General features: G+C 42.4%; 1 protein-coding gene across 2 annotated transcripts in view; it reads right to left on the minus strand.

The window, feature by feature from the left end:
- Nucleotides 1–15838, minus strand: part of TOM1L1 (target of myb1 like 1 membrane trafficking protein) — a 61139-nt gene that overhangs the window by 42668 nt on the left and 2633 nt on the right. For both annotated transcript variants that reach the window (XM_065908599.1, XM_065908600.1), the window contains exons 3-7: nucleotides 11646–11724; nucleotides 3294–3443; nucleotides 2362–2487; nucleotides 1323–1415; nucleotides 97–213 (exon numbers count right to left, since the gene is read on the minus strand). In XM_065908599.1, coding sequence (XP_065764671.1) covers nucleotides 97–213; nucleotides 1323–1415; nucleotides 2362–2487; nucleotides 3294–3443; nucleotides 11646–11724 — 565 coding nt within the window. The remainder of the gene's footprint in view (nucleotides 1–96; nucleotides 214–1322; nucleotides 1416–2361; nucleotides 2488–3293; nucleotides 3444–11645; nucleotides 11725–15838) is intronic.

The raw sequence follows: 15838 nt of genomic DNA on the forward strand, positions 1-15838 counted from the left end.
TGGACTAGTCAATGTGAGGGTGTCCTCCATCTCACAGGCTCTAAGTTTAGAGAATAAGAGACACTGTAACCGATTGTCCCTGAAATCATACTTCACCTGCAGAAGCTCTATGTCTTCATGGTTCTCAGAACCAGGAATATTCTCCATCAGTATGGCAGACATCACTCTCACATTCATTTTCACCATATCCAATTCACTGTGCAGTTTTCCAATCTGCAGACGGCAACACAATAACCAGTAAGTGAGATGCAGAATAACTTTGCTTCCTGCTCGCAGAGAAAACACTTCTGTAAAATCTAGTGCTTTCGAATTTATATAAATGTACATATAATTAATTCACAAGTGTATAATCTGTCACCTTCTAAAAGGTCTTGAGAGAGCTTGTATTACATTTAAAAACATGCGCTAGGAAAGTTGAAGGGGAAAAGTCAAATTAGAACCAACATGGAGAAAAGAGAAGATGACCACATCAGGAACCTGGACAAAATGGCAAATGTGAGTCTGGATTTCCTGGAAACCAATGGAGGAGGAAAAAAATGAATGTTTTATAGTCCCATGGTATTAAAGAAGGAAGAATCAATAGAGAAACAGTTTTTTTTTTTCTTCCTGGATTAAATTCCAAGAGGAATTAATCACATGGACTACTACATAATACCAAATAATAATAATTTGAGGTCTTCTTTTTTTAACCTTTGGCCACACTGGGGCTTTCCTGTGGCGTACGGGCCTAACTGCCCTGTGGCAGGTGTCATCTCAGCTCTCCAAGCAGGGGTGGAGCCTGCGTCCCCTGCATTGGCAGGCGGATTCTTAACCATTGGACCACCAGGGAAGTTCCTACAAAGTCTTAAATGATAGTTCTTTTATAGCAGGACGGAAATGAGCTTCATTTAATAATTGCTTGTCTAAACCTTTGATAAACAATAGACAAAGCAGTAAATGAAATTCGATTGGCACAATTAATATCAGTAATAAGACTACCATTCACTGAGCTGTCTGAAATGGCATATGGGCAGTCTTATCAGGAGCAACAGGATCAGTTGCTTATATAAACTCCATGCACAGCCAAGCCTCCACAAAGCCACCTAAGCCACTAGACAAGCACGACTGTTAAACTTCAGGCTTTCAGAATCAGGCAGAATTCATGGGATTAATTCCATTTAGAGCTGAACCATCACACACACACACTTTAGTCCCCTTCTCTGTAAAATGAGGCTAAAAGGTACCTCCACCTTATGATAACATTGCTAAGAAAAAACAAACTATATATAAAGTGCTTAGAACTTAGAAAAGTCATCAATAAATACAATCATTGCTATTGTTACCTGTTCTGGGACCAGTGTAATAGTGGAGATCTTGGGAACTACAGAAGGAAGAGCTGGTGCAGAAGGAACAGATGGTGGTGGATTCAGTGCCATCTATGAAACGTGGAAATATTATTATTGGAATTAACTTGGCCACTGCGCACCCGTCTTTCCATTCAGATGACTCACTCACCAGGGAGAGTCAGCCCTCAGGACAAAGCCTTCACAAAGGTCAGACTCTGGTGTACACATGAATGCTTTCCCTACCAAGGCAGGACTCACCAGTCTACAGAAGGGAAGAGCTACCGTTTACATTATGGAAATTACAGGAAGCCAGGAGTTGACTTATAATCAGTCTCTCAAAGTGTTATAAGCTCAAAACCGGGAACATTATTTACAGACTTGAGAATGAATACACGTGAACATCAAGAGACTCTTGTATGGGCACAGTATTAATAAACAAATTCATTACTTGACTCCTAACAGAGACCCTTGTCAGTCTAGCACAGTCTTTTCTTCTGAAATTGCCCCTACTCTGCTCCACCTAAATGATTTCTATATGGAGCCATCGCCTTCTGCCAAGACCTCAGTTAACTTGTGCAGAAATGGAAAACTGACCCATGTTGTTTCAGTGAGTCCTTTCTCTGCAACTGTGAGCTTTGAATCTGAAAAAGTTAAGGCTGCAACATGAAAATGTGGGAGTTGTGTTGTCTACCATTAGCGCCACCCGGGGAGCCCTGCGCAGAGTCAGACTGCAGTAACTTAGCAGGCACATAGGCCCGGCGTGCTGTCTACCCCGTGGGGAAAGCTGGTCTGCAATGAGAGAAGAATGGGCTGATTGTCGAAGGGGAGCAGACAAGTAACGAGGCATTTGAATCTTGGTTCTCTGTTGTTCCAAAGATGCAGCTAACACCAGCCTTCTTGTGGCCTGGTTATTCTATGAAATCACAGATTCATCTTTCGGCTTAAGCTAGGTGGAGCCAGAGTCGTTCCTTTGAATGAAAAAAGACCCAAGCCCTTCACTGTCTTTCTCTACACAGGTCAAAAAAGGGCGTCCTACCTCTTGTCTGGCTGTTTCAGTCTCTGCGTCTGATGAAGGAAACTGAACCCCTTTCTTAAGGAGGTCCAGGTACACGTCTTTCACTTCACTGACATCCACACCTCCTGGGAAACCCTGCGACCACGTCTGAATTCAAGAGACGGAAAGTTTCAGAGAGAAAGGAGCAGCAAAACAAAACAGTTCTGAAAGTGACGACCGAAAAATCAGAGCCTGACAATTATGAAGCTCACTCAGGAAGAGAAAGCTACTTTTTAATGCCATACACAAAACGTACACTTTTTACAGGTTTTTTTTTTTTTGCGGGGTTGGGGGGTGGAGGTGGTTACTTGTTTTTGGCTGTGCCATGCAGCACATGGGATCCTAACTCCCCAACCAGGGATTGAACCCACGCCCTCGGCAGTGAAGGAGCTGGAAGCACGTTATCTTAACCACTGGGTCATCAGGAAAGTCCAAAACGTCCATTTTTAGAGATTAGAATAATGTAAAATATTTTTAATCATCAGACTGCCATGCCTCAACAATTTAATGAAACTCTAGAATAGATACTATTGACTGTTTTTTGCTATACTAAATCTAGAATTAATAGACTCTAAAACAGCATCAGTAGATCTTTTGCCAAATAACTCTGCAGGCAATGAGTTATTGACCCCAGAACAGTTTCCACATCTGCAAAATAAATGTATACATCACTATCTCTTCTATCTAACATGGATAAAACAGAAACTGAGAGACAAGTATGGAAAAGACTATAAATTCTTCAGAAAAAGGCCCGTGTCCAATGCCAAGAAATTATTACATGGAAAATAGAATAATAAAAAAACTCTGAGGCTCAATCCCAGGCTTATAAAGAATCACTGAACCAACTGGGAGTTAGGAAACTAAGCTTCTAATCTTAGACATTCACCATCCCATAAGATATATAACAGACTTACCTTAATGAAATTCAAAATTCTATTCTGAATGTCTATCGGCAAGGTGTATCTGGGATTCAGCAGCTTAACTAGACTATCTTTAACAAATTCCTTCTTCACAATCAGAGACTGGAAACTCGGACCGCAGTTCTGCATGCACATGTCAATAAGCTGAAGAGAAAAATCAAACATTTTATCTCTTTGGCAAAACCACCCCCAAAATATGAGATAAAAATGGCTAAGTAATGATTTCCACCAGCACTCTAATTAATAAACAAAATTTGGTTATCTACTAAAATAAATGGCAAAATGTTCGGTTCTGGGAATGTGAGGAAATGTAAGGCATAATGTAACTGCTTAGCAGACAGACAGTCTTGCTGGGGAGCCGGGACACAATTATAAGAGAAATGATAACAATGGGAGATGGTAATGTCAAGGGCCAGGGGGAGGTGCAAACAAAGCATGCTGGCTCTAGACAAGGTGACATCTGTCCTAGTGTTTCCAGGGAAGTCCCAGTGAATTCCTATTGCCCCAGCTTTGTTAATGACATCATCTCCTTTCAGTTCCACAAACATCCTTGCCTGGATGAAAACTTAACATGGTTACTCCAGCTACAGACCTTTACAGGCAGATGTGACCATTTACGGCCAGGTGTTTAAGACTTTTGGAAAAAGGTGGTCCTAAGCTGGCCTTTGAAAAATGGTCAAGAAAAGGATAAATGCATATAAAGCAATAGTCTAGACAGGTAAATCGTAAAAAAAATATATGTACAGGTGACGAAGTGTATGAGCTGTGAAAAGGAAAAGAAGTTTTCTGGTTTGGAGAGGCTTCTTTATACTGGCAAACTGGAGACCCTGGGGAACTGTATGGATAAAGTCTGGAGGGGCTTCATCCAGACTGCAGAAAGTTGTACGGCAATGTAAAGAATCTGGACATTATTGAGAAGGCAACAGGAAGCCACTGGAGGGTCCTTAGTTTGTCCCCATCACACCTCCATCCTGAACTTGAGAGAAGGTTGGTGCAGCACCCCACAAACGCAACTGGAGAGCAAAGACTCTGAAATGATGGGGAGATCCAGCAAGGACCCCCTGGTAGAGCCTGATGCAGACAGGCCTAAACGAGGGTGATGAGGGTCTAAGGAAGGGGAAGACATGAGAATCATGACGGAAGGACTTCCAACAACCAGGTATTTGTTGACAGGGAAAGGCTGAAAGTTAAATGACTGTCACTCTGCATGAGATTGATACCACTTTGGATGGAAATCTGGAAGTGGATGGGATAGTGTGACTGGCCTAAGGTCAAAATGATGGGTTGAAACTTACATATTTTGAGTTTATAAGTGCTGCAGACTTAATGTCTGTGTCCTTCCCAAATTCCTGTGGTGAACCTCCTAATCCCTAACATGATGGTATTTGGAGGAAATTAGGTCATGAGGCTGGAGTCTTCATGAACGAGATTGTTGCTCTTCAGTTGCTCAGTTGTGACCCCATGGACTGCAGCACACCAGGCTTCCCTGTCCTTCACAATCTCCCAGAGTTTGCTCAAACTCCTGTTCATTGAGTCGATGATGCCATCCAACCACCTCATCCTCTGCCGTCCCCTTCTCCTCCCACCTTTCTTAGACAGGAGGGATAAGAGAGAGATCTCTCCTTGGCCACATGAGGCTACAACGAGAAGACAGCCATGGACAAGCCAGAGGGCGGGGCCTCCTCAGACACTGTACCTGACCTTGGACTTCACAGCCTCCAGGACTGGGAGAAAAGTCTGTTGCTTAAGCTACCCAGTTGATGGTACCTTGTTAGAGCAGCTAAGATGACTAAGACAAAAGGACAGAGACATTCAAGTGGAGGCTTCTTGCTGAGAGCTGTACACACACAAATACAGTTCAGGAGAGGCTTAAGCCCAGAGCGAGTAACTGGGGCTGCCAAGGATGAGCAGAGAGGAGGAGGCACAGTGGGATTCAACTGTGAGGCCAGAAGGGGGATCAAAAGGCAGTCAAAGAGCAACCAATGGAAACTGAGGCATGAAATAAACAGAACATGATGCTCATAAAGTCAAAAGTAGGCAGGAGTTTCAGGACGATGGAGTGTCAGTTAGGACTATGGAGTGAGAAAAACTCAGGTTTGTTGATTAGTGGAGTCAATAGTCATTTTGAAAAAAAAAAAAAAGATTTTCAATACAGCAACATGAACAGAAGACAGGCTAAGAAAGAATGAGCTGGTACTGAAGGACTGCATGCAGAAAGCGTATTTCTGAAACTGATCTAAAAACACAATGAAATCTCTAGTGGCCACGCTTCCACCTTCTCAGAGGTCACAAAGACCATAATGTGACCAGGATAGGTAAAATCTCTGCAGAAAAGGAGTCCTGAAAATTGATTTTACACCATGTTCTGTATTCTGTCACTTTAATGGCAATATAAAAAGAAGAAGGTATGAAAGCTATAGTTTTAAGGACATCACTGCTAAGAAAGCAACCATAAAATACAGAAGCTGAGCACATGCAGCATGTGAAACATAGGGAGAGCCTTTAGCCACAGGAAAATAAAATCAGAATCCAAAACATATTAAGATGAATCTATTTTAATACAGCTTGTTTAGAGAAAGACAAGTTGAATAACAAATGACTTTTTGCTTGATACACTATTATGATGAGTTTTTATCAGGTGAAACGCTGAGAGGAAAAAGTGCCTCTAGTTCAATGGGAATTTATAGAAAAACTTCACATAACCAGGTAAGCAGTCTGAGGCAAAATACTTTGCCTCCAAGTCTCATCTTCCATAATAGTAAAATAAATGCTAAATATTTCACAAACCACTTTTTATTGTTGGAGCATCAAGATTTTAGGTTAATGGGTAACCTTCCCAGGAAGTTACCTATAAAAATCAAAGAGTCAGTATGAAATGCTGAGAATGTTAACATCTGGAGATCATAAACCATGCCCTTTGTGTTTTCCCATTGGAATCTAGAGTGTCAGGAGCGATTACTTCTATGCTATCGCCTCTTCCTTCATGTCACGGTACCTCTCACACCCCGGCCCACTTAGCTAAGCAAGTAAACTTACAGTGGTGAATTGAAAAAATCATATACCTTGTTTTTACACATCTTGGAATTGGACTTTGGTGCAATTTATATGTGTTCATATAACCTAGGAACATGAAGCTACCCAGGTAGCGCAGTGGTAGAGAATCTACCTGCCAGTGCAAGAGCTGCAGCAGGCGCAAGAGATGTGGGTTCGATTCCTGGGTTGGGAAGATTCCCCTAGAGGAGGAAATGGCAACCCAGTCCAGTATTCTTGCCATGGAAAACTCCATGGAGACAGGAGCCTGGTGGGATACAGTCCAGGGGGCTGCAAAGAGCTGGACACAACTAAGCGACTGAGCACATATAACCTATGAACCAAGAAACCATAATCTGAGGTGGAGGAGAGAACCCAGGAATCCAGAAGGAGGCAGTAACTGAGATTCTGCAGAGGATGCTGATCCAAGGCCTCACAGCTGCTCCTCTGCACTTGTTTGGGCAAATCACTGATCCTGACCAGCCTCAGGATCACCAAATGCAAAATGAGCCTACCTTCCTCCAGAGACCTGTTGTAAGGCTTACGTGAAAAGTCATGTACATGGACAGCGTGACACATAGCAGGACCTTAATAAATGCTAAGTACTGTGATCATCTGCTCACAGGGATAATTTCCCATCAAGAAAGAAAATATTGATGAGCCGCGATAAGTAGTCCTTTCAAAAATGCTAGAAAAAGAGCTCCGTGGTAGTTTTATTTCTCATGGCAAATTTCTAAACTAAGCATAGTAACCCAGGCTTTGGGGTCATCCAGAGCTGAAAACCATACCATGGTAAGGCCACGTTAGGGGATGAGCTTACTTTGTAAGTTTCTAGAGGAATAAAGACATTTTACACTAATTCTGAAGTCCCCATAACTCACCACCCAAGGGGTGCTTCAACTAATTAACTAATTCCCAGGAACCTATTCAACCACTTTCCTCTTCACAATAATAGTATCTTGCTGACACTTATCATAACTGACTCATCCAAGTAAAGACTAGGCTCTGGCTAAGAATTATCAGTTCAGTTCAACCTAGATGTCCATCAACAGATGAATGGATAAAGAAGCTGTGGTATATATACACAATGGAATATTACTCAGCCATAAAAAGGAATGCATCTGAGTCAGCTCTAATGAGGTGGATGAACCTAGAACCTATTATACAGAGTGACGTGAATCAGAAAGAAAAATGCTGTATTCTAACACATATATATGGAATCTAGAAAAATGGCCCTGAAGAATTTATTTACAGGGCAACAATGGAGAAATAGACATAGAGAACAGACTTAAGGACATGGGGAAAGGAGAGGAAAGGGTGAGATGGGAAACTTACACTATCATATGTAAATAGATAGCCAATGGGAATTTGCTGTGTGGCTCAGGAAACTCAAACAGGGGCTCTGTATCCACCTAAAGGGAAGGGATGGGGAGGGAGGCGGGAGGAAGGTTCAAAAGGGATGGGATATATGTAAACAAAAAAAAGAGTTATCAGTTCAGTTCAGTTCAGTCGCTCAGTTGTCTCTGACTCACTGCGACCCCACGGACTGCAGCACGCCAGGTTTCCCTGTCCATCACCAACTCCCGGAGCTTGCTCAAACTCATATCCATCGAGTCGGTGATGCTATCCAACCACCTCATCCTCTGTCGTCCCCTTCTCCTCCTGCCTTCAACCTGTCCCAGCACCAGGGTCTTTTCAAATGAGTCAGTTCTTTGCATCAAGTGGCCAAAGTGTTGGAGTTTCAGCTTCGGCATCAGTCCTTTCAATGAATACTCAGGAATGATTTCCTTTAGGATTGACTGGTTTGATCTCCTTGCAGTCCAAGGGACCCTCAAGAGTCATCTCCAACACCACAGTTCAAAAGCATCAATTCTTTGGCACTCAGTTTTCTTTATAGTCCAACTCTCACATCCATACATGACTACTGGAAAAACCATAGCTTTGACTAGACAGACCTTTGTCAGTAAAGTAGTATTTCTGCTTTTTTGCTGTCTAGGTTGGTCACAGCTTTTCTTCCAAGGAGCAAACATCTTTTAATTTCATGGGTGCAATCACTATCTGCAGTGATTTTGGAGACCAAGAAAATAAAGTCTGTCACTGTTTCCATTGTTTCCCCATCTATTTGTCACTAAGTGATGGATCTGGATGCCATGATCTTCATTTTTTTGAATGTGGAGTTTTAAGCCAGCTTTTTCACTCTCCTCTCTCACTTTCATCAAGAGGCTTTTTAGTTCCTCTTTGCTTTTTGCCATAAGGGTGGTGCCAACTGCATATCTGAGGTTATTGATGTTTCTCCCAGCAATCTTGATTCTAGCTTGTCCTTCTTCCAGCCCAGCATTTCTCATGATGCACTCTGCATGTAAGTTAAATAAGCAGGGTGACAACATACAGTCTTGATGTACTCCTTTCCCGATTTGGAACCAATCTGTTGTTCCATGTCCAGTTCTAACTGTTGCTTCTTGAGCTGCATACAGATTTCTCTGGAGGCAGGTAAGGTGGTCTGGTATTCCCATCTCTTGATAGGAAGAGTTATAAAGCCTGGTAACTAAATGGTTTTTAAAATAAGACAAAACAACAGGCTTCTTGACAAAACTGCACTACCAACTGTTAGGAAATCAGAGTCTACTCAGATCCCAGCAAAGACCTAATCAAGGCTAACAAGTCCACGGAGAACCTAAATGACAGATAATACAAAGGACATTTATAATCGCCTTTGACAGGCTCTCATCACTTCACTGTGATCAAGTGGAAATGTAATATATGAGGATCCATCGTTAAAGAGTTTATTGGTAAACAAACACTTGCCTTTGACAGACACTGGATATTTCTTTCTGTGACTAGTTTCTCTCATAATTAAGTGTGGCTTAAGTTTATATTAAAGTCTATTCTGAAGCATTAACACACCACTCCAGTGCAGTGAGTGAGTATGAGGTAGGGTGCCTGGGCCATTAAATAAAGAACTCAGGGAAAGCTGCATGAAGCTATCAAGAATCAAAGGCCAAGTCAAATAAGCCCAAGAAGCAGGAAGCTTAATGAACTCTGCCCCTGAGGTGAGGAGCTCTTCTGGCTCCTAACCTGTGACTGTCATCCCTACTCTGACACAGCTCTCAGACTCACTTGCTCTTACATGCCGGTATGGAAATCGGGAGGCGAGGACGAAACAGTTACCAGAGGTGGAACAGGGAATAGGCAGCGAGCTGTGAGCAAGGCCTGAGCGATGCGATGACCTGCAGGGGAGAAAGCGTGGGACCTCAAAGAGCGATGGGGGCATGAGACACAACACTGGGGAACAGAGTCCTGATTCGTCCCCGGAGGGAAGGAACCCAGACGGAGGAAGTGATGGACCAGGGACGAGAAGCCACCGCAGAAAGGGCAGGGAAGCTGGCTGCAACACAGAGAGACAAAGGCATCACACAGAATCCACAGCTGTCAGAAGGTGAAACGCCGCATGCTGAAATTCAGAAAGTGGCGTAAATTCACCTTCTGCCCTTAGGTTCCTCAGTCAATTCTCCTAACCTTCAGCAGTCCTGGGATGTCCTCCATTTCAGGGCACAGCTGTATACCTTTCTACCCCAAATCACAATCATTCCCTGAGTCCTTCCTGGATGCTAGGAGAAGGGGGTGGGGGCTGAAGGACACTCAGTCAGTCAACATCTGATATCCTAGATCTTCCACCACAAAGAAGTTGAAGACAGAAATGAAACACAGTGACTGTACTTTCAAGGGGCGTGATTTGTTCAGAGAAGCAAGGCGGTGTGGGGGCCAGGGCATGGAATTTAGAATCTGAGACCTGAACTGAAATCTTGCCTATGCTACTTAAAACTTAGAGGAAAAAAATAAAAACATCGCTTAACCTCACCAAGCATCAGTTTCTTCATCTGAGAAGTGGAGTCAATAATACAACTTCTTCACAGGGTTGTTGAGAGCATCAGCCAAAGTGAAAGTGAATGTCACTCAGTCGTGTCCAACTTTTGTGACCCAACGGACCGTAGTCTGCCAGGCTCCTCAGTCCATGGAATTCTCCAGGCCAGAACCTGGAGGGGGTAGCCTTTCCCTTCTCCAAGGGATCTTCCCAACAAAGGGACTGAACCCAGTCTCCCACATTGCAGGCAGATTCTTTACCATCTGCGCCACCAGGGATGCCCAAGAAGACTGGAGTGGGTGGCCTACCCCTTCTCCAGCAGATCTTTCTGACTCGGAAATCAAACCGGCATTTCCGGCATTGCAGGCAGATTCTTTACCAGCCGAGCTACAAGGGAAAGTACCAGGCAAAGGTGTATTTCCATCACCAGCCCACCATTCTGTTTCCCCCGAGTGCCTTACCCTCTCTCCATTCCCTCCACTCCGTGAGCTCCCTGAGGAGGCGACCATGGTGAAGGAGAGGGGAGAGGTCCAAAAAGGTGGAGGAGAAAATCCCTCTAAAACTGTATTCTGACCCTAACTTGTAGGGTTTCTTCAGTGACAGTATCATTAAGGCTTCATTTCTTCTCCAAGTAAGCAAGATGTGCTAAGTTCTTTGCCTCCTGAAGCTAGAAAAGGGGGGCGGAGCTCAGCTCTGCTCCACAGCCCTCTAGACAGCCATGCCCATGCCTCCTAAGGGCAGTCTGATGCTGGCAGAGGAGCACCACAGCCTGGCATGGCATGGGGCCAGGATGAGGTCAGCACAGGCACCCAGAAGACACCAGCAAGCACACAGCTCACTCTCAGGCAGCAGGCAGGGTCTGCAAACGTACCGACCGAAGTGAGACCAGCCACTCCCCTGGCCACTGCATGGGGCACACAGCCAGGGTTGGGGGAAATGGGAACACGTCAGGTAAATGTCCACACCCACATCAAGAAACACGGTCACAGAGCTGTTTCTATCAACAAAGAACTTAACTCAAATTATATCAGGCAGCAGAACTTGGCTGGACCCTAGAGAGCTGCCAGCGCCTCAGAATTCCAGAGGTGTGCAAGCGAGGCGGGGAGCTAACAGGGGGGTGTTTTTCAAGCTTCAGTTCTCCCCACGTGTGACACATACACAGATTTCTTGATCAGCTCAGTTCCTCCAAGTTGTTCATTACCAGTTCTCATCTCCTAACCAGGAAAATAATGATTTTCCAGGAACACTCACTTTCCACCAAATTAAATGCTCCTACAAATCAACAAAACTCCCATAATTCTGTAATTCTCAGTAAATGAATCATTTTAATCCATACTGTACATAACTTTTTGCTAACCTATTATCCCAGAGTATTTGTATCCTTTAGACCCAAAATTAGAATTGTGACTGTAACTTGGGCAATCTTAGTCTCCATTTAACATTAAAGTACTTACTGACAAGGTGAGTTGGATTTCTTTATGGTTGTAGTTTTTGGAAATCCTTTTCTTCAAAGCTTTTACTGCATCTTTTGGCCTAAGACAATAAACACAGTAAAATCATCAATGTAGGCGGTGCAGAAAGCAAGTCTGTCTCTGAAAAGCACTGAGCAGCGTGGAAAGAGGAGCGGCAGAGGAGACACCCAAGGTCTGGGCTCTGCTGCGTGGCACTGGGCAGATGACTGAACTTGTTACACCCGTCCCCTCACACATCTAGGCAGACAATACCACTCACCTCCTCGTGAGAACCAAATAAAGTACTCAGATGACCATTACCTAGAAAGCACTACATGTGAAATATACTCACACCCACAGCCCTCCCTATGTCAGCACACAGAACCACCTTACATGAAATGAATTTCCAAAAATGTGACCTAAGTTTATTATTAGTTATTTCCTAGACACCCTATTGTTTTTGTTCCATCGCTAAGTTGTGTCCAACTCTTTACGACTCCATGAACTGTAGCCCGCCAGGCTCCTCTGTCCATGGGATTATTTAGGCAAGAATACTGGAATGGCACCCCACATGCCATCTCCTCCTCTAGGGGATCTTCCTGACTCAGGGATCAAACCTGCATCTCTTGCGTCTCCTGCACTGGCAGGCAAATTCTTTACCACTAGCACCACCTGGGAAGCGCCAAGCGCCCTACAGGCAGTGGGATATAAGAGGAGGAGTTAGGACTGACTAGGACTAATTGATATGCTACAACTTCATGTTACAAAAGGAAGAACTACGTATAAGCAGACGGTCCAAATTCACTTCAAGATGACCAGTTTTAAGTAAGCAATGTGAATGTAATGTACAACATGATGACTACAGTTAATACTGCTATATGATATATTTGACAGCTATCAGGACAGTAGATCCTAAAAGTTTTCATCATGAGGGAAAAAATTGTTTCTGTAATTGTATGAGGTGTAACTGTGATGCTAACTTATTGGAAATTGCTTTATAATATATGTAAGTCAAGTCATTTGCTGTACACTTTAAACTCATACAGTGTTTGCCAATTACACTTCAAAACTTAAAAAAGATACAAATCCTTTTTGCATATTACCTTCTAATTGTGTTATGTTTGCATGGGTAGAATTTCTACTATATCACAATATAATTATATAACATCATGTATACTTATATACAATTGTAACTACTATAATAGATATATTTCTAAAAAATCATATATAAAATCTAAGACTAAACTCTTGGAAGAGTTTAAAAGAATAAAGATACTGTTTTAAAGGAAAAATATTGGGGGAATTCCCTGGTAGTCCAGGGGCTAAGACTGTGAGCTCCCAAAGCAGGGGCCCAGGTTTGATCCCTGGTCAGGGGACTAGATCCCACACGCCACAACTAAGACCTGACATGGCTAAAGAAATAGATATAAATAAAAAAGAAAAAAATAAGTAGAACAATTTTACACTGAGATCCCCTTTTTGCACTATCAATGAAGAAGTCAGTGTTATAACTGAAGAAAATGTTCAGAGGAACCAAATACAGTAAATAAGATTATAGAGAAACCACTACAAATACTTTAAAGCACTAGTTAGTACTTTAGCACTTTCCATTATTAGAGTCAACTATTAAGTGTAATGCTTTTCCTCATCAACATCAGTTCAGTTCAGTCAATCAGTCGTGTCTGACTCTTTGCGATCCCCCTGGAATGCAGCTCGCCAGACTTCCCTGTCCATCACCAACTCCCAGAGCTCACTCAAACTCAGGTGCATCGAGTCGGTGATGCCATCCAACCATCTCATCCTCTGTCATCCCCTTCTCCTCCAGCCTTTAATCTTTCCCAGCATCAGGGAGAGTCTTTTCCAATGAGTCAGTTCCTAGCATTAGGGGGCCAAAGTATTGGAGTTTCAGCTTCAGCATCAGTCCTTCCAATGAATATTCAGGACTGACTTCCTTTAGGATGGACTGGCTGGATCTCTTTGCAGCCCAAGGGACTCTCAAGAGTCTTCCCGAACACCACAGTTCAAAAGCATCAATTCTTCAGAGCTCAGATCTCTTTATAGTCCAACTCTCACATCCATACATGACTACTGGAAAAACTGTAGCTTTAACTAGACAGGCCTTTGTTGGCAAAGTAATGTCTCTGCTTTTTAATATGCTGTCAAGATTGGTCATAGCTTTTCTTCCAAAGAGCAAGCAACTTTTAATTTCATGGCTGTGATCACCATCTGTGGTGATTTTGGAACCCAGAAAAATAAAATCTGCCACTGTTTCCACATCTATTTGCCATGAAGTGATGGGACCGGATGGCATGAATGTTAAGTTTTAGTTTTAGATAGAAGGTTAGTTTTCTGAATGTTGAGTTTTAAGCCAACCTTTCCCCTCTCCGCTTTCACTTTCATCAAGAGGCTCTCTCTGCCTCATCTTCTGCCATAAGGGTGGTGTCATCTGTGTACCTGAAGTTATTGATATTTCTCCCAGCAATCTTGATTCCAGCTTATGCTTCATCTAGTCTGGCATTTCACATGATGTACTCTACATATAAGTTAAATAAGCATGATGACAGTATACAGCCTTGACGTACTCCTTTCCCTATCTGGAACCAGTCTGTCCAGTTCTAACTGTTGCTTTTTGACCTGCATACAGATTTCTCAGGAGGCAGGTCAGATGGTCTGGTATTCCCATCTCTTTCAGAATTTTCCAGTTTATTGTGATCCACACAGTCAAAAGCTTTTGGCTTAATCAATAAAGCAGAAGTAGATGTTTTTCTGGAACTCTCTTGCTTTTTTGATGTTGGTAATTTTATCTCTGGTTCCTCTGCCTTTCCTAAATGCAGCTTGAACATCTGGAAGTTCACCGTTCACGTATTGTTGAAGCCTGGCTTGGAGAATTTTGAGCATTACTTTGCTAGCGTATGAGATGAGTGCAATTGTGTGGTAGTTTGAACATTCTTTGGCATTGCCTTGCTTTGGGATTGGAATAAAAATTGACCTTTTCCAGTCCCGTGGCCACTACTGAGTTTTCCAAATTTGCTGGCATATTGAGTTGCAGCACTTTCATAGCATCATCTTTTAGGATTTGAAATAGCTCAACTGGAATGCCATCACCTCCACTAGTTTTGTTCGCAGTGATTCTTCCTAAGGCCCACTTGACTTCACATTCCAGGATATCTGGCTCTAGGTGAGTGATCACACCATTGTGATTATCTGAGTCTTGAAGATTTTTTTTGTACAGTTCTTCTGTGTATTCTTGCCACCTCTCCTTAATATCTTCTGCTTCGGCTAGGTCCATACCATTTCTGTCCTTTATTGTGCCCATCTTTGCATGAAAAGTTCCCTTTTTATCTCTAATTTTCTTGAAGAGATCTTTAGTCTTTCCCATTCTATTGTTTTCCTCTATTTCTTTGCATTGATCACTGAGGAAGGCTTTCTTATGTCTCCTTGATATTATTTGAAACTTTGCATTCATCAACATAAACTAAGATAATCTCTTTAGCTGTTCATGATTACTTTAAATGTACAGGAAAAATCAAGAGAACCGTATCCCTTACAACAAGTTGTAATTCAGAGTAAGTCACAAAATAGCCTTAATGCATTTGTTTAAACTTCAACTGCTTAAAGTTTAAGAAGTGTAATAAAAGATATCATATTAAAAAAAAAAAAAGATATCATATTGTTTAAGAACTCAGCATAAACATGGATGAGTTGGCATTCAGCAGAAAAAATTGTCTTGTGACAGGCAGAGGAAAACAACTGTTAGATTATTTCCTGGTTGATAATGACAACTGCTCAGAGACAGTTCACCACCAGGAGTCCACTAGCTTCTTCATAATATTTTTCAGTTACAATAACATAAAATATTGGCAATCAGAGAAAGCAGAATTCCTAATGAAGGAAAGAATATCTCCCCTTCTCCTTAAAGAACAAGGGATTTGAGCCTCACAGAGACAAAATTTGAAATTATTAAGGAAAAGGCAAAGAGAAAAATTATAATGGATTCTCAGATATTCCACATGCTGAAAAAACCAGCTGTCCTAATATTTCAGCCTGACATGTCTTCAAAAGGCAGTGGGTGCTTAAAAGGTGATGGAAACACTATTTCAACAAGAAAAACAAAGTCTGCAAGAGAAAACTCGAGTTTGCAGGAGAAAACACACTATAGTTCTGACACTTCTTATGAGAGACAAACACATGAACCA

The sequence above is a fragment of the Muntiacus reevesi genome, chromosome 18, assembly GCF_963930625.1.
Source record: "Muntiacus reevesi chromosome 18, mMunRee1.1, whole genome shotgun sequence".
NCBI lineage: Eukaryota > Metazoa > Chordata > Mammalia > Artiodactyla > Cervidae > Muntiacus > Muntiacus reevesi.